Source organism: Delphinus delphis, chromosome 11, assembly GCF_949987515.2.
Source record: "Delphinus delphis chromosome 11, mDelDel1.2, whole genome shotgun sequence".
NCBI lineage: Eukaryota > Metazoa > Chordata > Mammalia > Artiodactyla > Delphinidae > Delphinus > Delphinus delphis.
The window spans coordinates 94,737,455-94,761,366 of NC_082693.1; the positions used below are offsets into that span (position 1 = coordinate 94,737,455).

The 23,912-nt window shown below is 55.9% G+C and overlaps 2 protein-coding genes across 2 annotated transcripts; one reads left to right on the top strand and one right to left on the bottom strand.

Annotated features, from left to right (window-relative positions):
- On the top strand, positions 1–19,648 carry L3MBTL2 (L3MBTL histone methyl-lysine binding protein 2). Its single transcript, XM_060025727.1, has 17 exons — positions 1–88; positions 2,289–2,523; positions 3,990–4,123; positions 5,372–5,495; positions 6,308–6,387; positions 7,959–8,076; positions 8,477–8,611; positions 8,896–8,984; positions 11,523–11,754; positions 12,110–12,186; positions 12,373–12,477; positions 13,104–13,251; positions 13,653–13,735; positions 14,041–14,275; positions 14,769–14,834; positions 15,694–15,810; positions 16,249–19,648. The coding sequence occupies exons 1-17, from the start codon at positions 65–67 to the stop codon at positions 16,359–16,361; spliced, it is 2,115 nt and encodes a 704-aa protein (XP_059881710.1). The 5' UTR covers positions 1–64; the 3' UTR covers positions 16,362–19,648.
- CHADL (chondroadherin like) lies at positions 15,758–23,616 on the bottom strand. Its single transcript, XM_060025728.1, has 4 exons — positions 21,952–23,616; positions 21,258–21,424; positions 20,408–20,606; positions 15,758–15,883 (listed from the first exon to the last, which is right to left on the bottom strand). Exons 1-4 carry the CDS (start codon positions 23,614–23,616, stop codon positions 15,857–15,859), a joined length of 2,058 nt encoding a protein of 685 aa, XP_059881711.1. The 3' UTR covers positions 15,758–15,856.
- Between the last annotated feature and the right edge of the window lie 296 nt (positions 23,617–23,912).

Sequence of the window (23,912 nt, forward strand, 5' to 3'; positions counted from 1 at the left end):
GGAGAGCAGCGAGGCCAATATGGCTTCCCGCACCTGGTGACGGTTGAAGAAACTGTTAGGTCTCATGGAGAAGCCCCGGGGCGTCGAGGTGAGAGGGAGAGGAATTCTCGTGACTGGGAAAGGGAACCCCGAGAGCCCTGCTCGGTGGGCCCTTCTTTAGGCCTTTGAGCGACGCCTGGAGGGTGGAGGGTGGAAGGATGGATAAACAAGTAGTTAGGCTGAGCAGGGCCCGAGGCGATTGGCGTTGCTTTTTGCTCCGGTTCTGCTGGGGCCGAGTAGTTGAGGGAGGAACAGCCTCCCTGGCCTGGGGAAGGGGAATTGGTTTCAGAATCTGAGAGCTCCTGAATCTTCCTCCACCTCCTTGTCTCATGGTGGTGTCCTTTAGGGACTGTGAGGCCTGTCACATCCTGGTGGGAAGTAAGGGATGATTAAAGTTTAATAAACCCTCCGTGTCCGGAGCGTTCACATGCATTATCTCCCAGTATACTCAACAGCCCAGTGTCTCGTTTTTGTGGTTCAGGTAGCTGAGGCCTGGTGGGGTGGTGCGACTCCCCAGGAGGGTCACAGGACTGTAAAGTGAAGGAGATGGGCACTAAGTCCGTCAAGTTCCAAAACTCTACCAGGTTTGCTTTTTCCACTCTACCACCACCTGTAACCCACGCATCCTTTAATCATTCGGCTTCTGGTCACCTTATATTTGAATTTCCTTTCTAGCACATTTGCATGTGTAGTTTGTAAATGTAAAGTGGAATCGCTCAAAAACTCTATAAGGGTAAAGGAAAAGAATCATACAGTGGAGAGTGAGAATGACAGCTCACAGTTTCAGAGCTGTCACTCACTGCTGGAAATGGAACTAGGCTTTGCATGTCAGCAGTCCTCTAGAGGGCTTGTTATTATCTCCATTGTACTGATGGAGAAACCAGGAGCAGTAAGGTTAAATATCTTGCACAAAATCACACAGGTAATAAGTGGAAGATCCTGGATTCAAACTCAGGTGTACCTGGTTTGAGAGCCCATGCTTTTAACCAGTAATAATCGCCAACATTTATTGAGCACATGCTGTGTGCAACTCACTGCTCTGAGTGCCTTGCCCGTATTAACCCTTCCTTCTCCCCCAAAGCCTATGTAATAGGTGGAATTGTCCTCATTTACAGGTGCGGAAATTGAGGCATTGAGATTGACCTGCTGCAGGTCATACGGTAGGGATGGTAGTAACTAGTAAGCAGTGGGGATGGTGTTGGAGCCCTGGCCTAGAGCCCAAATTCTTCACACCTTTTCTGCAACATTGCCAGGTAGATTTATGTACAGTATCTCATTTACATTCCACCTCCTGGAGCCAAATATTTTTCTTGTTTTATAGATGAGAAAATTGAGACCCAGAGAGGTTAAATGACCTGCCCAAGGACCCACAGCTAGTTAGGATCAGAGCTGAGTCCAAAGCTATTGTATATACCACAGTGCTATAGCCAGCGTGTCATTAGCCTCCGAAATCCTCTTTAGGGCAGTCTGGGCCCCAAATTAACTTTTGTCTGACTTAAGTTGTTTCTGAGTTGAAATTACTTTGGTGTACATATGCTGAAGGGGGAAGAATGAGTTTCTAAAATACATCTTCCCCAGAAAGTCTTCATGAGGCACTTTGCTTAGGATATTTTCACATCAGTGTATTCTGTTTGAATTATGGTAAAATGTCATCACTTATAAATCCACAGAGGGACCTTGGTGAATTCCTAATACATGTTTTCTGTCTTGCTAAGTTATTCTTTTTTTTTTTATCTTTGGCTTCATTGGGTCTTCACTGCTGAGCGCTGGCTTTCTCTAGTTGCGGCGAGTGGGGGCTACTCTTCGTTGTGGTGCCCAGGCTTCTCATTGTGGCGGCTTCTCTTATTGCGGAGCACGGGCTCTATGCGCACGGGCTTCAGTAGTTGTGGCTTGTGGGCTCTAGAGCGCAGGCTCAGTAGTTGTGGTGCACGGGCTTAGTTGCTCTGCGGCATGTGGGATCTTCCTGGACTAGGGCTCGAACCCATGTCCCCTGCATTGGCAGGCGGATTCTTAACCACTGTACCGCCAGGGAAGCCCCTAAGGTATTCTTTTGATTTGCAGTTGAGAAATGTATAAACAAGAGTAATGATCCAGGTGTTTGCAAAAGGAGTATTTGATTCTGCCTGCCACTTGGCCCAAAAATGTTGACTTGACCAAGAACTGGAAAGGGAGTTGATAGCAGATCTGCAGCTTCCCTTCCCATACACTAAGCCAACCATAATTCCTTCTGCCTGCTTTTGTGTCACTAGGAGACTTCAGAACCAATGGAGGAGGAAGAGGAAGATGATGACTTGGAGCTCTTCGGTGGCTACGACAGTTTCCGGAGTTATAACAGCAGTGCGGGCAGTGAGAGCAGCTCCTACCTCGAGGAGTCAAGTGAAGCAGAAAATGAGGATCGGGAAGCAGGGGAGCTGCCCACCTCCCCCTTGCATTTGCTTAGCCCTGGGACTCCCCGCTCCGTGGATGGCAGTGGTTCTGAGCCAGGTGCCTTCAGAGTGTCCCCTGAAGAGGGGGAGGTTTCAGAGGCTGTGGAGGAAGAGGGGGATATAGGCCAGGTGGGCAGAGCTGTCCAGGTGTGAAGGGCCCTTTGATCTGATGTCTAAGGCCCTAGGAGAGAGCAGAGGCACCCCAAGTATCCCCAAGGGTCATTTCCTCTGCTGCAGTCTGATTTCAAATTGTGATTTCATTCTTTCTTATAATTAGTGTTTATTCAGCACATATTAGATGCCAGTCATTAACATGGTGCTGCTTTTGCGATTGTCCTGTTCTCTAGATATTGAGAATATAGGACACCTAAAGTGATCTGGTTATTATCTGGGAAGGGACAAGAAATAGCCTGTGGGTTGGAAGTGAGAGGGGGGAAAATACAGAATAAAGTGACCTCCGGGTTAGAGGGTTAGGGTAGGGGTGGGCAGGTGAGAATCCCTATGAATCATCTGGAAGACAGTTGGCTTCAGAGATGTGATGCTTACACAGCTCCTGGACCCCTGTGTCAGGGCCTCCATTGTGGGGACGCCTGTGATAATAGGGAGGCTAGATGGTCTGTGATGACATTTCTGTCCCCTGGTCCCTTTACTCTTTAGGAGAGGAGAATCTAATACGCTTTGCCACTTGTTTCCTTTCCATTCATCCTGTCTTCTCTTCCTTTCTCCCCTTTCTTTTATCTTTCTCCCTTCTATCTTCTTCTAACCATTCTCTTAGAACTTTAGAACTGGAACGAACTATTAGAGACCATCCAGTCCAGGGGTGCTATCGCCTGGCTGCACATTAGAATCACCTGGGGAACTCTGAACGAACCACAGATGCCTTGTCCCACCACAGACCAGTTAATTAGAATCAGGCTTGGGCATTTTTTTTTTTTTTTTTTTGCGGTATGCGGGCCTCTCCCGTTGCGGAGCACAGGCTCCGGACGCGCAGGCGCAGCGGCCATGGCCCGTGGGCCCAGCCGCTCCGCAGCATGTGGGATCCTCCCGACCAGGGCACGAACCCGTGTCCCCTGCATCGGCAGGCGGACTGTCAACCACTGCGCCACCAGGGAAACCCAGGCTTGGGCATTTTTAAACGCTCCTCAAGTGACTCTGATGTGATATCAGGGATGAAACATTAATCTAGTTCAGTCTCTTTATAGATGAGAAGAAAATAGGCCCACAGAAGTTAAATGATATGGGTACGTTTTTTCTTCTCATTTTCCTCTTTGCAGACTTTCCAACACTCACCTGTTTCCCCAGTCATCCTCATGGATTTTCCTTAGCCCCACCATTGACACATATAGCCAAGGGGTGTTAAGGAGCTTTAGGTGTACACACCCAAACCTTCTATTCCAGTTCTGTCAGCCTTAGGGGGCCTGGGACTCACCTGATTAATGCAGTGCCCCAGGTTTTGAAGGGCCCATCATTTTGTTTGATTTGAAGTGACGATCAAGGGAGTCATGTGCTAAGTTCTCTTCCCAGCTGTCTGTGAGATGTGTGGTATCGTGGGTACGAGGGAAGCCTTCTTCTCCAAGACCAAGAGATTCTGCAGCGTCTCCTGTTCTAGGAGCTACTCCTCCAACTCCAAGAAAGCCAGTATCTTGGCTAGATTACAGGTGAGAGGCCATCACTTGGAAGACCCTTCCTGGGGCCGTGGGCGCTGAGACAGGAACAGTCAGCAGACTGGCCTTGTGTTTTCACAGCACCGGTTCTCAAACTTGACTGCACGTTGGGGTCACCTGCAAACCTTAAAAAATATTGATGCTTGGGTCTTACTCGCAAAGATTCTGATTTAATTGGGGCTGAGTGTAGCCTGGACACAGGGTCTTTAACGAGCTCCCGAGGTGATTGTCCTGTGAAGCGTGAGGGTCGCAGTGCCCGCTCTTCTGCTTAGTGCCTCATACACTCTATCTCTCTCTTTGTGAGACAGTTACTATTATGTCCCTCATTTTGCAGATTTTAGTCAAGGCATAGAAAAGTCCTTCTCAGTGAGCTAATAATGGTATTGTTTATAACTGTAGTTTGGGGATACTTGCTATGGGCTTGGCACTCTCAGTCCAACCAGTGATCCCTAAAAAATGAATTTTTAAAGATTCGATTTTAAGGGCTCAAAAATTTTTACTAACTTACTTAGAGGTACACAAATAAAATTGAAGAGCCAGGGTTTGGACCCAGGTCTCTGGAATTTAAACCCAAATTAAAAAAAAAAATTTTGGCCACGCCTCACAGCTTGCAAGATCTCAGTTCCCCAACCAGAGATTGAACCAGTGAAAGCGCCAAACCCTAACCACTAGACTGCCAGGGAACTCCCTCAATCCACATTTCTATCTCACCCATCTCTTTAATAAATTCTCTGGGCCTTTCTGATCAGTACTTAAGTTACAAATTACAGACCAGATCAGTGGCCTTTCACTTTGGAGGACGATGCCTTTGAGCACCCGATAAGCTATGGACTCTCTCTAGAACATTCATGTATGTTCTAGAGCGAGTCACGAGCCCTTTGAAGCCCATTCTCTGCCATAAATTTGTAGGAGCACCAAAGGAAGGAGATGGCTGAGAGTTGACTACACCAAGAAGAGGTTCCTGGCAGAGGCGGGGCTTAAAAGATAGTAAAAGTGCCCCTCCCTGCGTGTGGCTCTGCCAATCCCCACCCCCCCCCTCCAGGTGAACAATAGCCAAGTGTGGGCAACCCCCATCCTTGCAACTCCCCTCTGAGCTAAGCATTATCATTGTTATCATCTTGATTTACAAATGAAGAAACTGAAGTCCCAAAGAGGTTAACTGGACTGATGCCTGATTTAAACCTGTCCAAATCCAGAGCCTTGTTCTTAGCCTTTAGGCTACACACGCTCTCCTCCCTCCAGGGAAAACCACCTACCAAGAAGGCCAAAGTCCTGCACAAAGCTGCCTGGTCTGCCAAAATTGGAGCCTTCCTCCATTCCCAAGGGACAGGACAACTCGCAGATGGGACACCAACAGGGCAGGACGGTAAGACTGCAGGGACCGGTGCTCAGGAAGCAGGTTGGGTGCAGTGCCAGGACTGGGGTGGCCTCCCAGGGAGCGAGGATTGGAGGAGGTGGCCAGCTAGAAAGTGCCGGCCCGGGCTGGCTTCGGATTGTATTTTCCTCACCTGGTAATTGTGAAATTACCCCAGAAGATCCCTCAATCACTCTTAAATTGCCAAGACCCCTACTCTTGATAATTTAAAAGCCGAGGATTAGCTGCTTTTGTTTTGCATTGCCTTTAGCTCTCTGGCTTCTGTTTCCCTGGGGCAGTGGAGACCCAGATCTTGTTTGAAGAAGGGTGATGGGATAAGGGAGGAACCTTTCTTTCTGAGCACGTGTAGCTATTTCTGAGCAAATGTAGGCATGAAGCGACTGTGCTAGATGGTCTGAGTTTCTGACCGACTGTGCTAGATGGTCTGAGTTTCTGACCGATATTGAGCCCCCAGGCTCAAGGGTTGGAGGGGCCTAGGTGTGTGCACCTCCCATCATTTAGATTGGCTGTGGCCAATGAGAGGTTGGGGGCGGTCTGAGGAATTTAAGCCCAAGGGTCTTTGAATTTCCGTCTTTCTCTGGGGAAGGAAGACCAGACATATTTCCCTCTGAGTGTTTCCTCTACTCCTGAGAGTCTGGCAGCCTTTGGATAAGGCCCTCCGCCGTCCTGATGGCCGCTGCTGGGGCAGGTATGGGGTGAGGAGGGGACCTGCTGCCCCCGCCCCTCCGGCCCGGGGTCCTGGAATGGCTGCTGCCGGAGCTCCCAGCTTCGACCCTTTAACCCTCTCCATCTTTGCCCCGCAGCGCTGGTCTTGGGTTTCGACTGGGGGAAGTTCCTGAAGGATCACAGTTACAAGGCTGCTCCTGTCAGCTGCTTTAAACACGTGAGTGCCCTGGGGATGAGGGGAGGGCGGGCAGGGTCCTGAGTGCTGCCACCGTCTCACCCACCTGCCTCGCAGCGTCGGCTCCGGGAGAGAACAGGGTGAGGTCTGGGTGCTCGAAGCCCAGCTCTGCCGCTCCCTCCAGCTTACCTTTCTGCCCACTTTTCAGAAAGTCCTCCCACAGACCCTCAATGCGAGCTTCTAGCCCCTCGGAGGTTCCCCACTTCGCTTATTTACATAATGGCACTTTGTGCTTTGATATCCAGAAGCAAACTTTGTCCTTTTCCTTTTCCTTTTCCTTTCCTTTCCTTTCTCCTTTTCCCCCATTTTTAGTGCTTTCCCGTTGAAAGCTTGGTGCTGTGAACTGCCCTGAGCCCCTTGGTTCCCGGGAGGCCAATGTGGATGCCTCCTGGAGCCCCTTCTTCTAAAGGCTCCCCGACTCCCTGTCACTGAGAAACAGCAAAGGCTGAGACCTGGAGGGCTGGGCTTGGAGCCGAAGAACTTAGCAGGCAGGCCTGAGCGGTGGTCTCCTGCAGGCGCAGAGAGAAACCGAGGGAGCTCTCTTGTCTTTCAAGCCAATTTCCTAAACCTGGGAAATCCAGGAGGAGGCCTCTTTAAACCCACTTCCTAGCCTCTAATTTCTGAGCTGCTACTGAACTCTGGGGAGGTGCTGATCAGGAAGAGGTTGGCACTCGGTGCAGCTTAACTCCTCCTCTCCTGTCTGGTTGCTAGTGAAGGTGCACGTCTTTTCCAGTGGGGGGAGCTCTTTATTTCCTGAATTCTCTAGCAGTTCAGGCATTTCATTGTGGGGAGTTGCATCATACTTGCACTAATATATCTGCCTCGATATGCTCTGTAAAAAGCCCACCTGAACGTGCCTGAGCAGTATAACTGTTTCTGGGTTCTGTGATGAACCCAGTCCCTCCGGCCAGGGAGATGGAATGGGATACACTGATTGGCTGAAACCAGGGCTGAGAAGGAAAAAAGGAGAATCTCCCTAAAGGAGAACCAAAGTGCCACTGGCAGCAAAGTAAGGATGAGATACTGGGGAGGCAGCCCCAAGCAGTCCAGTGCTGTCCGGGGCATGTTAACAGGAGGAGGAGAGATGGAGAAAGGACGTGCCAGAGCGGTGGGTGGGCAGCCGGCTCTGTGAGAGCCAGCCTGGCGACAGCTGCGAGAGCAGGGGTCGTGGTCCTAACGGCCCAGGTGGAGTGATGACTGGAAGAGGTGCTATGTGTGCCGAGAATGGCGCCTGGCACGTGGTGAGGGTGAGAAACTGCTAGGCGTCGTGACTATCACGCAGGCTGGCGCAGCCATGGTGTGCCCGCGAGGATAGCGGCCAGGAGCGGCCCTGGAGAGCTTAGCACCCAGGACCATCTGACTCTGGGTCTCTGCCCAGCCCCACCACCACGTCTTGCCCGTCTCTTCATCCCTGGTCCCCGGCCTGGCCTTCCACACACAAGGAGTGAGGGGCAATGCTGAGGGGCGAAGGAGGAAGGACGCAGACTCTCGCGAGGCCCCTCAGCCAGCTGCTCTCCTCTGCCAGCCCAGGTGGCTCACTGTCCCCCTTACAGGTCCCACTCTATGACCAGTGGGAGGATGTGATGAAGGGGATGAAGGTGGAGGTGCTCAACAGCGATGCTGTGCTCCCCAGCCGTGTGTACTGGATCGCCTCGGTCATCCAGGCAGCAGGTGGGTGTTCCTCCGGCCGAGGCAGGGTCGGGCTGGGCAGTGACATCTCCAGATGGACAGGCAGTGGTGGAGCAGAAATCAGCTTCATAAAACAAACACAAAAACCCGCCTGTTGGAGTTTTTGCCTCCCTTCTTGCTGTTCTTTTATCTTGCCTACCTTAGAGGGGACCACAGGGCTTGGCGAGTTTGGAAACTCCCATCTTTTAAGTTCATTCCAGGGTTGATCAGGCTATAGAAAATTATTCTCCCTCCTGTGCTGTACTGCTTTCCGAGTACGTGGCATGGGTTTGTTTTTACTCTGGCTGTTGTGGAAGGAGTTCTTGAAGTAGGCAGCACAAGTCCTGTTTAGGCTGGAGAAGAGCGAAGGCCTAAGAGCACACCGCTCCCTCCTCCTTCTCAGGGTACCGGGTGCTGCTCCGGTATGAAGGCTTTGAAAACGACGCCAGCCATGACTTCTGGTGCAACCTGGGGACTGTGGATGTCCACCCCATCGGCTGGTGCGCCATCAACAGCAAGATCCTGGTGCCCCCGCGGAGTGAGTCGATGAGAACGTTCCCTGTCCTGGTTCCTGCGGGGCCCTTGGGAGCAGTTAGACCAGAACAGGGCCCACCTGCCTCCTTGCTTCCTGTCCTGCCTTGTTCCAGAGGCCCTGTGGCAGGTCCAAGTTGGGGGAGTCCGGTTTTATAAGATGGTGATTGCTGGCCTGAAAAGGCAGAAATAAGTTATTTGGGCCCCTCTGCTGCTCTCTGGGGCAGCTTTGGTGCCCCATCAGTGGGAGTGTTGTCAGTCTGTACTCAGGGTTCTGCTCTGTCTCTGCAGCCATCCATGCCAAGTTCACCGATTGGAAGGGCTACCTCATGAAACGGTTGGTGGGCTCCAGGACGCTTCCCGTGGATTTCCATATCAAGGTCTGGCAGTGAGCCCTGTGGGTCTCCTAACTGATCTCCTTCCTGCCCCTATCCCGTTTGATCTGTCCTTTGTGCTGTTCACTGGAGTATTTTTTCTAAGACTCCCTTGCTTAGCAATCTTAGCGGCTCCAGATTTCCTAAGGATGGATGGTGGGTGTCGTCTGCCTTCCCAGCCTAATAGCCTCCTCCCTGCTCAGACGCATTGATCATGTTGCTTTGTCTGCCATTTCTTCTCCTAGATCCTTACCTTTGCTCATAGCATTTTCAGGAGCGTTCATTCAATAGATTTTATTAAGTACTTGTTGTATACAAGGCACTGGAAATATGGAGAATGTGGACCCTGCCATCTGGGACCGTCCAGTCTGGCACAGGAAATGAAGTCACACCCATGAAGAATATAAAATAGCCTTGATTTTGTACCAGAGATGTGCCTCAAAATCATCTGTGTGGCATTGAATTTTAAAAAATTATTTAGTTCTTTAACATAAAAAATCATACACATGGTAAAAATTCAAAGGGATCACAAGGATATGCAGTGGAGACTTAGTCTCCTCCCCCTTTGTGTGCCAGGCCTGCTGTTGTCTCTGGGGCCCCTGACCGGATGCCCACACGTGTTGTTCTCATGTTGCTTGGGTTAGCATCACAGCAGCGAGCCAAGGGGATGCAGGGCAGGTACCACCGTGACATGTGGTTGAACTGGCCTTGTGGCCTCAGGACGAGCAGGTGTTGAGGGAGCCTTTGTGGAGAAGATGGCATTTGAATTCTACCTTGATGGGTAGGATGTGGGCGGGCATGGAAGCCAGCGGTGGAAAATCAGATGGGAGGGTAGTTGGGGCCATCTCACCCAAGGCCCCGGATGCCTGGTGAGAACATTGGCGCCGTGGGCCTTAGCTGGTCTTCAATGAGTAATGGTTCCAGGCACCTCAAAAACAGTTTTTCCCTTATTTGAACGTACTGGGTAGTGCTCATTTGCTCTTCATCTCTCTATATTTTGTTAATTATCATAGTCTTTTCCCCAAAACTGCAAGCTTTTTCTCCTATATTTCCCATAGTACCTTGCACAGTGCACAGGGTTGGCGACTGAAGATGAGCTGGCCCTAGCGTTAGGATGAGGCAAGTGGCTGTGTGCAGGCCACCAGGAGTGTCAAGGTGGCCTCATCTCTGCTTAAATTAAAAAGAGCTTGATTCTGGGTGGCAGAGCAGGGCTCTGCGTGAACAGTCGGCAAGCACACACTAGCTGTCACATGCCCAGTCCCTGCAGGGCATGCGTGCAAAAGCAGCTGCCTCTGAAGATTGGGGGGTGGAGAGGATGGAGGGGTGGGTCTGTGGAGGGAGCTCAAGTCCAAATCCAATCCCTATATGGTAATCCAGGCCCGCATCTCCGTGCCTAGTTCTGTGCTTGGAGCTGAGAATGTACAATAGAAATGACTCAAACCTAGCTTCTGCCTTTACAGACCTTGAGTTCCAGCGTGTGACCTTAAACAAAGGAGGGCAATAAAGCGTTGTCGGGTCGTGGGCTGCACCAGTGGGCACAGAGGAAAGGAGCTTGTCAGGAAAGGCCAGCGGCGGGGAGGCGGCCCAGAGGGACCCCAGCCCAGTTCTCGCCCTGTGTCTCTCCCTCTGCTAAATGGGCCTGGTATATTCCAGCCCTTGAGCTGAGGGTGAAAGATCTGTGTCCTGGTGGCTGCTTTGTGACCCTTGGGCCGCTCCCCCTCCTGGTGGGATTTGGAATAGCACCGCTTAGCCCCCCGTCACGTGGAGACTGGGATGCTTCTCCCTGAGCCCGCAGTGCCCTGGTACTGGAAGAGCCCTACAGAGCTTACGTAACCATCCTCTACCCCCGGCAGGACAGCACCAAAGTCACAGCAGACAAAGAATCTCCCGTCTCCTCACCCAGGCCCCGCCACCAGGGCTCTAGAGCAGCTTGTGGACATCTTGGTCACTGTCCTTTGCTGCGTCAGAGGGGCAGGCATCACTACCGAGGTGCTATGAGAGCTGTTCAGAGCTGCAGCGCAGAGGGGCTGCAGCTGAAATTAGATGTATGGAGGCGAGGGGCACTCAGTTCCCTAAACGTGAGGCTTGTGTGTGCCGTCAGTGGGGGCCAGCAGGTAGAGGGGAGCGGGCTGCCCGTGTGGTCAGAGTGCAGATCCCTGAAAGAGCACAAAGCTGGACACCAGAGCCAGATCTGCGGCCCAGCTCTGCCACTCACGAGCCCGTGTGACTCTGGGTAAGTCACGTGACCTCTCTGGGGCACCTGTTTCCTTAGTCTGAAAAGCGTTCTGTAATACCCATCATAATGACTTACTGGCATTTTGGTGCACATGTAAAAATCATATCATCAGTATCATCCCAGGGACTTGAGAGCCAGGGTTGAACCTGGCGGGACAGGAGGGCTCATCTACCTGCTTCCTGACGCAGTGTGTGCGGTGCTTCCACTCCACCTTCCCCATCCTCTGATTACTCTTAAGGGACAGAACAGGAAGGTGGGTGGGAGGGTCCACATGACCCCAGCAGGCCTGTGTCCTGATGTCATTGCAGATGGTGGAGAGCATGAAGTACCCCTTTCGGCAGGGCATGCGGCTGGAGGTGGTGGACAAGTCCCAGGTGTCACGGACCCGCATGGCTGTGGTGGACACGGTAATCGGGGGTCGCCTACGGCTTCTCTACGAGGATGGCGACAGCGATGATGACTTCTGGTGCCACATGTGGAGCCCCCTGATCCACCCAGTGGGTTGGTCAAGGCGTGTCGGCCATGGCATCAAGCTGTCAGGTTAGCAGAAGTCCCTGGCCAGCGAGGGCACATCTCTACACCCCACAACCATGCTGCACGGTAGAGGTGATCATCTCTACCATGCGGATGGCAGGACTTGACCAAGTATCCCGAGAGGTTGAGTGCCTTGACTGAGGATGCTCAGGTTGAAGTGTTAAAAACTGGTTTGAAACTAGAGGCTACAGGCCACATCCTTTCCATGTGATGTGGGAAGAGTCTGGGTCCTAAGGGCTGAATAGTTCCTACAGAGACCTTCTGGTCTAGGGGGCACATTTCTGGGGGAGGCATGGAGATGGCCCTGTTAGCAGCTTCACCTTCCTTTTCTCCCTTCCTCCCTCTGCCATTTCCCTAAAAGAAAGGCGCAGCGACATGGCCCACCATCCCACTTTCCGGAAGATCTACTGTGATGCTGTTCCTTATCTGTTCAAGAAGGTGAGGCACAGCCCTTGGGCACTGTCCCCTTGGCCACAGGTCCACTCCAGGCCTGCGGACCCCAGCTCTTCCCTGGGATGTCCCTTTCCCTCCCCACTTCCTTCCCAGGCCGATGGCAGATGAGGCCTGCTTTCCCACCTTCCCTGGGCCAGCCCGGAGATTCCCCAAGTGCCCCGTTCCTTTAAGGTTCGAGCTGTCTACACGGAAGGCGGTTGGTTTGAGGAGGGGATGAAACTGGAAGCCATTGACCCCCTGAATCTGGGCAACATCTGCGTGGCAACCATCTGCAAGGTGAGCCTGGGGGAGCCTCCAGTATGGCTTTTTGCGGGCATGGAGGTGGCAGAGCTTCCCAGTTCTCGCTGCTCCTGGGCTACCTGCTTTCGTGTCAGGGTCAGAATCTGCTTTCGTGTCGGGGTCAGAGGTGCGTTGGACAGGTGCTTACTGAACACCTGGCCTGAGCCTGTCCTGGGTCAGGTGTAGGCTTCCCTGCTGCCACATGCCACCTCCTTTGAGTGCTGACCTAGCCAAGCCATAGCCGGGCTGACTTCACTGCAAACCTCTGTTACTGCTGCAGCCTGAAGAGCCAACAGCCACCCTTCGGCCCTCCAGGGGGTTTTGCCGATTTATCCATCCAGCAGATCTCCAGGCTGGGCCCGTGTGTTCACTGAGAACACACTGACAAGAAGACAGATGCAGTTCCTGCTGGCACAGCATCTGCTGTCTAGTGAGGAGGCTAAATGATCTCACGAGTGTGGGGTACACCAGTGCTGAGTGCTCTGAAGCAGCTCGGGGAAGGCTGAGAACCAGCTCTGGTTGGATCCATCCACCTTGCATCCCCATTGTATCACCTCACCCTGGGATGGGGGTGCAGTTCAGGATACCATGTTCTGTCTGCCCTCCTCCCCTCCACCTGCTAGGTCCTCCTGGATGGCTACCTGATGATCTGTGTGGACGGGGGGCCCTCCACAGATGGCTCAGACTGGTTCTGTTATCATGCCTCTTCCCACGCCATCTTCCCAGCCACCTTCTGCCAGAAGAATGACATTGAGCTCACACCCCCAAAAGGCAAGACGAGCCTTACAGTTGGGAGGAGCAGGGTGGGGCCACTGGCCCCAATTCCTGGCCAAGCCAGACCCCTGGAGTTTGAAGTCTGTGAGTGGATTGGAGAGGTGACAGAGCTACCCAGGGTCACCACTAGCCCATACTCTGGGCTGGCTCGGCCCCATGGCTGGTATGTGGCTCGGTGAGCAGAGCTCCCACTTGTCCCTTTGGTCAGTGAACAACTTGTGCAACAGGACCATGGTCCTAGAGCAGGTACCAGCCTGGGGAGGAGGGAAGAAGGCTGCTGGGGAGACTCCGGGGGGGTCCTGACTGAGCTGCAGGCGCCCCTTTGGCGCTGGGAGACCTTCCGGGACTCCCTCCCGCTTCCCTTCCCCCCTCCTCACCTACACTTCCCACTCCTACAGGGTATGAGGCTCACACTTTCAGCTGGGAGACCTACTTGGAGAAGACCAAGGCGAAAGCAGCTCCGTCAAGGCTCTTCAACACGGTGAGGAGGCCAGTCCTGCCCACCGCCCGCAGCGGCAATCCCAGCCCTGCTCTTTTCTTGAGTCTTTGCTACTGAGGTCCGCCCCTTCAGGGGAGAAGTCCCAAGCTCTGACCTGGGTGCTGTGCCGAACAGTTCAGCTGGTCCCTTTCCCAAAAGGGCCAGTGCCTGGGAACAAAATGCAGTGGGATCACTGGTCAGAGGAACCTCCCCCCGCAGGCATGCTCAGCCCTGCTCCCTCCCCCAGGTGTGCCCCACTGGGGCAGGGCCCCGGCTGGCTTGGTCATTGCCTTTGTTCCCCCTCCCAGGACTGCCCCAACCATGGTTTCAAGGTGGGCATGAAGCTGGAGGCCGTGGACCTCATGGAGCCCCGGCTCATCTGTGTGGCCACTGTGAAGCGGGTGGTGCACCGTCTCCTCAGCATCCACTTTGATGGCTGGGACAGCGAGTATGACCAGTGGGTAGACTGTGAGTCCCCGGACATCTACCCCGTCGGCTGGTGTGAGCTCACCGGCTACCAGCTCCAGCCGCCCGTGGCCACAGGTCTGGGCTCTCACAGCCCTAAGGGGCTCTTGACTTTCCTCTTCTTCTTCCTTCCTGCCAACCACGCCCCCGCCCCACGCCCACCTCGTTCTTTGGCATGAGATCGAGAATCTCCTGGACCACTTCTAAGAAAAGAGTGGCCCTTGTCTCCCTCCCTGTCCTGACTTCTCTGTCTCCCTCTCCCTCTGGCCTGCAGAGCTCCTTCCTTGACCTTGCCCACTCTGTCATATGCTCGTGCCCTTGTGCACCCAGGTAAACTCCCTAGGTCCCTCCGAGAGCCCTGGTGATGAGGGTGGGAAGAAGGGACAGCTGTTGTCCAGTCCCTTTCTGCAGCCCCCTCCCCGTTCTCATTGCCCAGCTCTGGCTTTCCTTCTGGGGGCGTCCCCTGTGTCAGGGAGGCCGGTGAGGGGCGGACAGGCATCTTGCGGTGTGCCTACAGCCTGTGTCCTCTCAGAACTCTCTCCTCACCTCTTCTCCATACTTTCAACAACAGAGCCCACCACGCCTCTGAAAGCCAAAGAGGCCACGAAGAAGAAAAAGAAACAGTTTGGGAAGAAAAGTAAGTGATGCTCTAAAGCTACCTGGGATCAGCTGAGCCTGTGTCCCTGGGAGTGGAGGTGGGGTGTTGCCACCTAAGTCGCGCTCTTCATGGTCCCGCCCTCTCCTTCACCCCTTGCCCCACGGGCCCAGCCGTCAATCACCCTGTGTCTTCAGGGACCCAGAGCGTAAGTCTTCCATCTCTGGCAATGGTCAGGATACCGAGGAAAAGAGACAAGAGACTATTTGGGGTGTAGGGAGGCCATGTGTAGAGGCCATGCTTGAAAGTAAAAGGTACTAAAGGAAACGGGTGGAAGCTGCTCCCTGAGGCTGTCGTTGTTCCCTCATGACCCCCAGGGAGTGGGAGGAAGGGCGGCCACTGATCTTGGGGACCTCTCCACAGACAGGCCCATTCTCAGCAGGCTCCAAGCTGAGCTGCAGGCCAGTGCGGTGAGGTGGGCTTCCTGACGTCGTATCATGCAGAGGAGAGGATGTCCTGAAGGGAACAGGGAGGAAACAGTGTGGTCCCGAGGCAGGATTAAGATGCTGTGAGGGTGTGGAGGCGACCAAGCGGCAGGACCCTGTGCCGTTCAAAATGTAGGGCTGGGAATCACACTTCAGACATGAAGAAAGCGAGGATCCGAAAAGGGAAGCTTAACCATGGCGGCGAGTGGGGGGAGGTGGGTGTCAGTCCCTTGCTGGCGGCAGCCTCTGAGCCGCAGGCACACAGCCCTGGGGGCTGAGGTCAGAGTTGGGGCCTCTGTCCTCCCAAACTGGCGCTTTCCCCTCTGCTGTGCTGCCTGACCACTGGGCAAGACCCAGCCTGCGTGCGCCACGTGGATGCATCCCTACCCCGGATTTAATTCTGTGTTTATTCAAAGGAAAAAGAATACCACCAACCAAGACCCGGCCCCTCAGACAGGGGTCCAAGAAGCCCCTGCTGGAGGACGACCTGCAGGCGGCAGAGAAGATCTCGTCGGAGCCCGTTCCTGATGAAAGTAAGAGCCTCCCACGCGGGGTCGAGGTTGGGGGCGGCTCCGGTGCTCAGAGGCCGACCCCCTCCTTCCCCACCTGGGCACAGAAGAGTAGAGTCAAGTTTGAAGGGAAGTTTCTGGGCACCAAGCAACCCTTCTCAGACCACTGGGCCTGGAGGGCTTCCCAGACACCCACCCCCAGCTCTGAATGGAGCCGAGCGTCTCGCATGGCCCTCTCCACCTCATGTGCTTGGCAGGGTGGGCAGCCTGCCCGGCTGGGGTGACGGGACCCTAGGCCTTCTGTGCTGCCTGCCCCCACAGAGGGGGAAGGGGCTCCCCTTGCCATGTCCTGAGGGCCCGTCCGTAGGAAGCCTGATTTCTTCCCCAGATCCTGAGGCTGTGCCCTTCCTGGAGTTACAGGCACACTCTCTTCTCCCTGCCCCCACCTCTCTTCCTCCTCAGTCATTACCGTGCGTGTAAAGGAAGAGCATCTCGACGTGGCCACGCCTGACAAGGCCCCAAGTCCAGAGCTGCCCGTTCCCATCGAGAACATCAAACAGGAGACAGACGACTGAGACTTCCTCGTTGCTGCCCAGCCGCCCAGCTGGCAGCCAGCCCAGGGCGCCTCGACTGCCAGCACCCCTCCACCCCACTTTCCTCTGGAGACTGAGCCTTTCTGCGTGAATGCCGCCTGGTGCTGTGGGCGCTGGGCAGCGAACGAACACCCAGGGTCTCCCGGACCCGCCCTGTCGCCTCTGCCCCCTCCCGGGCAAGGCCGGCGTGACTAGGGCTGCTGAGACCCACAGACTCGCCTGTGAGCAGCTCCCTCTCCAGCTGGAGTTCCCGAAGCTCTTCCTTACCAGCCTCCATCCACACCCACCGTGTCCCTCAACTGCCAGGGGTGAGGGGCCGCACACTGGAGGACAGGTTGGTTGGTGGCGGGGGTGAGCTCAGCGCGCCTGTGTGTGTGTGTGTGTACGAGCACATTCAGCATGTGTGTGTCTGTGTGTGTGTGTGTGTTCGAGCACACACGTCCCCTGAGAGGGAGGCTGCCACCAGCATTGAACTTAACCCGCTCTGGAGCCCAGGGGGGCTAGGACCTGTCCTTTTCATTCTCCTGTTAACCAGGGACGGGTCTGGCCCTGCCAGAAAGTCACAGGGCTGCGACAGAGTTGGGTGGTCAGCCCTGCTGGCTGAGGTGGCCCTGGAGGAGCTCCTGGAGGAAGGGACACACTTCCTGGCTCGTTTTCCTCACTGTTCGTGTCCTTAACTCTGTAACATGTTTTGAATCTCCTTCTCTCTAAAGTACCTTCTAGAAGTTCATCTAGCATCTGCCCAAATTTCAGCTGCTTTTTTTTCCCCAGTTAGTCTCCTTTGAAACTGTCTCCTCCCTCTGATCCATCCTCTCTTCAAGAGACCCTCTTCCTGGAACCTAAGGTGATGGCAGGTGCTGTCCTCAGCCCTTTTCTTTCCTTCTACATGTTTGGGTAGTGACGGCACGGCAGGGTGGGTCCCTGTGTCACCCCTTTAAGGGCTGCAGCTGTGCCGGGCGGGTATCTGGCTTCCTGGACTGTCAGGTGCTTGCCAGATGGGGTGCTGACCGTGGATGTGCTCAGGACCCAGCTGTTGGGTGTCATCCCAGAGATGGGGTGACCAGCCCAAGGGGAGCTGATTTCCTGTCAATTCAAAGAGAACTTGATCCTTTCTCCTTTTCTAAAGACACTCTGCAGGCCCACATGGTATAGAAACCAGGCCCAGAAAGCACCCTCTTGCAGCCTGAGTTCCCCAAAACATTACTAGGTGTGTGTGGAACACAGTGATGACCAAGGACGGGGCAGGTCCCAGGAAAGAGGGACCATGCCTGACCCCACCCCCATCTCACACACACCAGACTTGAGTGGTGATGGGTCAGTCAGTGGCATCAGCTCCCAGGGGAGGAAGGTGGCATGTGTGTGCACTTCAGCTCTGCCTTTGTTGAGGGTAAACTGCTCAGCTGAGAATAATTCATCGTCCCTGATGCTCTTGCCGTTAATGGATCCAGTTCTGACTGAAGAGCTTCTAGGAAAACAGGACTTGTATGGCATTTTGGCCTTCGGTTGCTTCTTCCTGAATGGAGAAGTGAAATCTACAGGTGCCGTGAGCACGACAGGCAGAGCTGGAGGGCACGATTAGCTGCCGTTGCGGCCCTGGACTGGCCTCCCACACTTAACGTGCATGAGACAATTGAATCTCTTTTTTGCTGAAGTCCAATTTGTCAGTGTTCTGTTCTTAGAGCTAGAGTGCGTTCTGATATGCCACCCGACGGTGTCAGTTATGAAAATTGGGTGAGTTCACACATGAAGAGTGCAGAACACAAGTGTCATCTGTCATCTCCGGAGCGCCCCGTCTCCATAGCAACAACATGCTATATTCTCCTTATGTTTCAGCCATTCCCCTCCCAAAACCACAGGTTCCAGAAAGCCCAAGTATGTGACAAAGTGTACATAACGTGTTGCTGGGACCTAGAGGTTAATTTGTTACAGATGGAAGTGTTGACCTCTGGGACATAATAGCTCAAGGCACAGAATGAACCTTGTTCCTCAATTGCCCTTGGATGGAACCAGGTCTTGAAGTCTCACAGCAGCGGGGCCACCTGATGGCTGGGAAATATCCTCAAGAACAGAGCCACTTCCACTCCCTGCTCCCACTGCTTGACAGCCTGCAGCAGCTCCCTGGTGCAGATTAGGCCACGTGCAAACACCTTCCTTTACTATCACCCCCATCTGGATCCTCAGCTCTGCTTGAGGGACGGGAAGCAAGGGCACTACCATTTGTGATAGCCCGATATGACAGGCACTAGTGTACAGGCGCTCACACGGCTCGCTTCATCTTCACAGTAATCCCGTGAGGACACGCTGACTCATTTTACGCATAAGAGACAGAGGACTCGTTAAAGTTCAGTAACTTGGTGGCTTGACAACTGTTAAATGACAGCAGTGGGAGCAAGCCCAGGCTCGTCTGCCAGGTGCTTTCGGCCAGGCAAGTTCCCCAGCCCAGAACACCCTGCCAGGGCTCAGGGCCCTTATCCTTCTTCGATGCCTTGGTATTCCCGGGAGGAAGCTGCCACTTTCAACAAAGTAAAAACAAAAAGCCTGCTGGTGGCGTATCTCCGTGTCAGAAAGGGTGGTTGGATGGGGTGGTCCGCGAGGCCCCATTCCTGTCGCAGCTACAAAATGTGGGATTGGCGTGGGGGTCTTTTAATGAGAGTCCAGACCTGGAGGTGAACCCGTCGGGGCTGCTGCTCCCGAGTCGAGCTCAGCATCCACGCCGGTGCCGTTCATCACGACTCCCGGCAGAAAGCGCCGCCCGAGTGTTCGCCGAGCATGGCCGCCGTCACTGACCCTGGCTCCAGGGCTCGCTTCTAAGGCCGAATGCTCACCCTCAGCCTGGGGTCTTTTTAGGGGTTCTTCCTCACGCCCAGCCGACCTCCACAAAGAACAGTTTCGGGTTGAATTAAGTCCCCACGAAAAAGATACACCTCAGAATAAGGCCTTATTTCGAAATAGGGTCTTCACAGAGGTGATCCAGTTACAATGAGGTCATTAGGGTGGGCCCTGATCTAATGACTCGTGTCCTCATAAAAAGGGGGAGTTTGGACACATCCAGCAGGAAGACGATGTGCAGAGACATGGGAAGACATCGTGTGACGGTGGAGGCAGGGACGGGGCTTGTGCTGCCACAGCCAAGGAACGTCTGGGGCCCGCGGAGGCTGGACGGGGCACGGAAGGACCCTCCCCTCGAGGCCTCAGAGGAAGCACAGCCCCGCCAGCACTCTGATTCCAGGCTTCTAACCTCCACATCAGTGAGACAATACATTTCTGTGGTTCTGAGCCACCCAGCTTGTGGTAGTTTGTGGTACTGCAGCCCTAGGGAACTGATACAAACACCATCTGATGGTCCCTAGGTGCCCCAACTCTTCAAGCTGCAGGTCCAGAAGCAGGCAGAGCCCTCTCCCCTCCTTCCCAGAGCCCACCCTGTTCTGGTCACGGCTTTCCTCTAAGGTCTGCCTCCCCTACATCCCCTCACCACCCAGCACGGGTCGCCACGTGGAGGGGTGCCCATGTCCTGCGCACTCTTCTCTGATGAGCTGCGAGATTTTGCTACAACTGAGCGTTCCAGTGTGAATGGGTTTGTCCGGACAGCAAATGTAATGTCAAGGGGGTGATGGAGTCCGACCCGTGGCACCAACCACACACCTGCACTCCTGCTCTTCCCGCCCCAAGGATGAGCGAGGCCCCCGAGATCAGGTGGGGACAGGCTGAATCAATGGCAATCCAGCAGTAACAGTCACTGTGGGGTTCTCATGGATACCCAGGGTCCTGGGATGCTGCAGCTTAATCGGAAAGGCCATTGTCCCGTGGGATGAAACAGTCATTTCCTTACAAACCCACTCTGGGCTTAGCCCAGAGGTGGAGGAGGTAAGGAGAGGGGGATAGACATTTTTTAACGGAAGCAACAGGGTCATTACCCAGATCTAGAAGCTCACGAAATTGGGACCAAGACAAGTCAGATCCCTGCTACCCCAGGGGCTTTAAAACCTGACCCACCCAGCGAGGCCTCCCTGCACCTGCCCCCAACCAACCTTGTTCGCTCCCTGCCATCTTCCCTTCATGGGGGTCCTCTGGGCACTAGGCCTGGGGGCCGGCGTCCGCTTGGCCTTCCCGGCAGCCCAGCCCGGGCAGGCTTCAAAGACAGCAGCTGCAGCCTTCACACTCTGGCCACGGGCACTGGGAGGGGCGGCACAGGTGGCCCCCACGTGCAGGTTCAGCCCAGTGAGCCACCTGAGGAGAAAAGGGGGTTCGGGGAAGCCACTGTGCTGAGCTTTCCTGAGGAGAGCGAAGAGGTCCTCAGTGATGCGGGGGCAGTGGGACTCGGCCACTCACCAATTATGTGACCCTGAGCAAGTCATTTCAACCTTCAATCCCCTCCCTGTAACAGGGGGCCAGTAATAAACAGTCCCAGAGGGCTGAAGACCCAGACGCTGTTCAATCTAGATAAGGATCTAATTTAATGTAATTCTTACGACCGCCACCAGGAGGTGGATGCAATCGCTATCATCCCCTTTCCAGATAAGGGGCCAGCACAGAGAGGCCACATGGCTCACAGGTAGATGGTCAGTCACAGAGGTGGATTTGAGCCCAGGTCACCAGACTCCACGGTTCTTGTTGCTTTCTTAGGCAGTGACGTAAAGTGCTCTCACACATTTACTAGGTCCCACCCCACTAGGCTGGGCAGATTTCATTCCCACTTTATAGATGAGGGAACAGGGGCTCAGAGAAGCCCACCCAAGCCCCGTGGATGTCTGGCTCCCCCAGGAAGGGTAGCTGGCCCTGGAAGGATCCTCGCCCGCCAGAGGTGCTCAGATGGCACCAGGGCTTGACTGAGAGCAGCTGCTGGGTCCCCAGCTGGGGCATTCAGTTGGGGGTGCTTACCTGTGAAGTGGGAGCAGCTGGCAGTCACAGTGGAAGGGATTGCCACTAAGATCGATGAGCTCAAGCTGGCTGAGACCAGGCAGGGCGGGCAGGGCCTGCAGCTGATTCTTTTGCAGATGTAGGCTCTGGAGCCGAGGCCCCAGGCCCAAGAAGGCCCCCGGAGAAATCTGCAAGAAGGCGCCAGGCCCTGGTGTGAGCTCCTGCCAGGCCTGTCCCACCCCCAGGCCTGGGAGGGAGCCTCATGCTCCCCGTGCAGAAGGGGAGTAGAGAGCCCAAGATGGGCAGGAAGGGCAGCGCTGGGGTGGAAACCCAGGTTTTGCCAAAGCACGTGCCCTTTGCAAGTCACACAGACCCCCAGTCCATGGTTCTTTCTGCTATGCCTGGACCCCCGCATATTGGCAAAGCTCTGCCCACGAAGTGTGCAACAGTAGGTAACCCCACGGATCCACGTTCCGCCCTCCTCCAGGCCTCGGCAGTGCCCTCCCTGTCAAGCCCCTCCGTGTGGCACAGCGTTCCTCCTGGTCTGTGGCCCACACCTGAGCTCCCTGGGGCAGGCGCAGGGTCGGGCTCATCTCAGGGACCCCACGCCCAGCCTCGGGCCTGGCACTGCAGGGGCGGCAGTGTTGGTTGAGTGAACGCAAGCTGCGTAGACCCTCGTGCTGCCTCCCCTCACCCCTGTTCCCCCTGTGCCCACCTGCTCCAGGCCACTGCTGTTCAGGAAAAGGTGTTGCAGCGAGCGGCCCACGGGCCAGAAGGCCCCATCTTGCAGGGCCCTGAGCGGGTTCCCCGAGAGTTGCAGCTCCAGGAGGGCAGGCAGCCCCTCCAGGGCCGCAGTGGGCACCTCTCGCAGCTGGTTCCTGTCCAGGTGCAGCTTCTCCAGCTCCTGAGCGGGGCCCAGTGCCCCGGGGGACACTTGGGTGATGCGGTTCCCACTCAGGTAGAGCCAGCGCAAGGCCCGCATGCCTGCCAGATCCCCCAGTGCCAGGCGGTCCAGAGCATTTTCCTGCAAGTGCAGGGAGAAGAGGCTGGGCAGGGCGCGCAGGGCGGCCCCTGGCACCTGCAGGAAGCGGTTGCGCTCCAGGTACAGGTAGCCCAGGCAGGGCGCCCCTTCGAGGGAGGCAGCGCTGAGGCTGGAGAGCGAGTTGTCCGAGAGGTAGAGGTAGAGCAGGCTGCCCAGCCCCGCCAGGGCGCCTGCTTCCAGCTCTGTGATGCCGCAGTGCTGCAGGTGCAGCGACACCAGCTGGCCCAGGACCGGGAAGGCCTCTCGGGGCACCAAGGGGAAGTGGTTCTGCCTCAGGTCCAGGAGCTGGGTGTCGTTGGGGAAGCCGCGGGGCACGACCTGCAGGCCGCGGTCCTCACAGCTGCTGTGCCGGGACTCAGGGGCGCACACGCAGGCGCGAGGGCAGGGCCTGGCCGCCCCAGCCTTCTCCTTGGAGGTGCCGTCAGGGACACGGGGCCGCGCGGCCGCCACCTCCTCCTCTTCCTCCTCCGCCCCGGCTCCGGGGCAGCGCAGGTCCGAGGGCCGCAGGGCGTCCAGGGCCTCACCGCGCAGGCGCCGCGGCTCCCCGCACGCGCCGTCCGAGCGCACGCGCGCACGCGCCAACCACTGGAGCAGGGGCCGAGCCCGGCAGTCGCACCGCAGTGGGTTCCCCTGCAGCCGCAGCCGGCGCAGCTGACCCGGGCCCTGCAGCGGCTGCAGGGCATCCAGCTGGTTCCCACGGAGGTCCAGGGTGTGCAGGCGGGGGCAGTGGGCAAAGGCCCTGGGGTCCAGGGCCTGCAGGGCCCCGTGGTCCAGCCTCAACTCCCGCAGGCCGGGCAGCACCAGCCCGTCCTCCTCGCCCGTGTAGGTGAAGGGGTTGTGGCCCAGCTCGAGGCGGGCCAGGCCGCGGGCCTGGGACAAGGTCGCCCCGGGCAGGGACTGCAGCTCATTGTGGTGCAGGCTGAGGCGGCGCAGGGCGGGCAGGCCGGCCAGGGCCTCGGGGGCCAGCACGCTGAGCGCGTTGTGGGACAGCTGCAGCCAGCGGGCGCGCACCAGCCCCTGGAAGGCCATGGCGGGCAGGTAGACGAGGGCGTTGTGGGCCAGATTCAGCGTGGCCAGCGCGCCCAGCGCCCCGAACGTCCCCGGCCGCAGCTCCTCCAGCAGGTTCCCCTCCAGCTCCAGCCGCCGCAGCGAGCCTAGCCCGTCCAGCGCCTCCTGGGGCAGCGCGTTCAGGCGGTTGGAGGCCAGGTTGAGGAGGAGCAGGCGGCCCAGGCCTCGGAAGGCACCCTCGGCCACCAGCTCCACCTCGCAGTGCCGCAGGTCCAGGTGTGTCAGGTAAGGCAGGTCCCGGAAGGCAGCTGGGGGGATCAGCTTCAGCATGTTGCCCTGGAGGTCCAGCCGCTGGGTCAGCTGAGCAGGGAGAGGTAGGGGAGGCTGAGCGGCACCAGGACCACGGCCTGTGCCCCTTGCTTACCCTGGCCTTTGCACGTGCTGTTCCCTCACCTGGAACACTCTCTTCCCCCTCACGTTTCCTTCATTCTCTTCATTCTGCTCCCTGACACCTCCTCCTGGAAGCCTTCCTCCCCAGCCGCCTGGGTATCCCCTAGTCTAGCACTTTTCACATTGAATTGTCACTGCCCCTTTACTTTCACTCTTTTCCTCTAGCTCTTGACTCC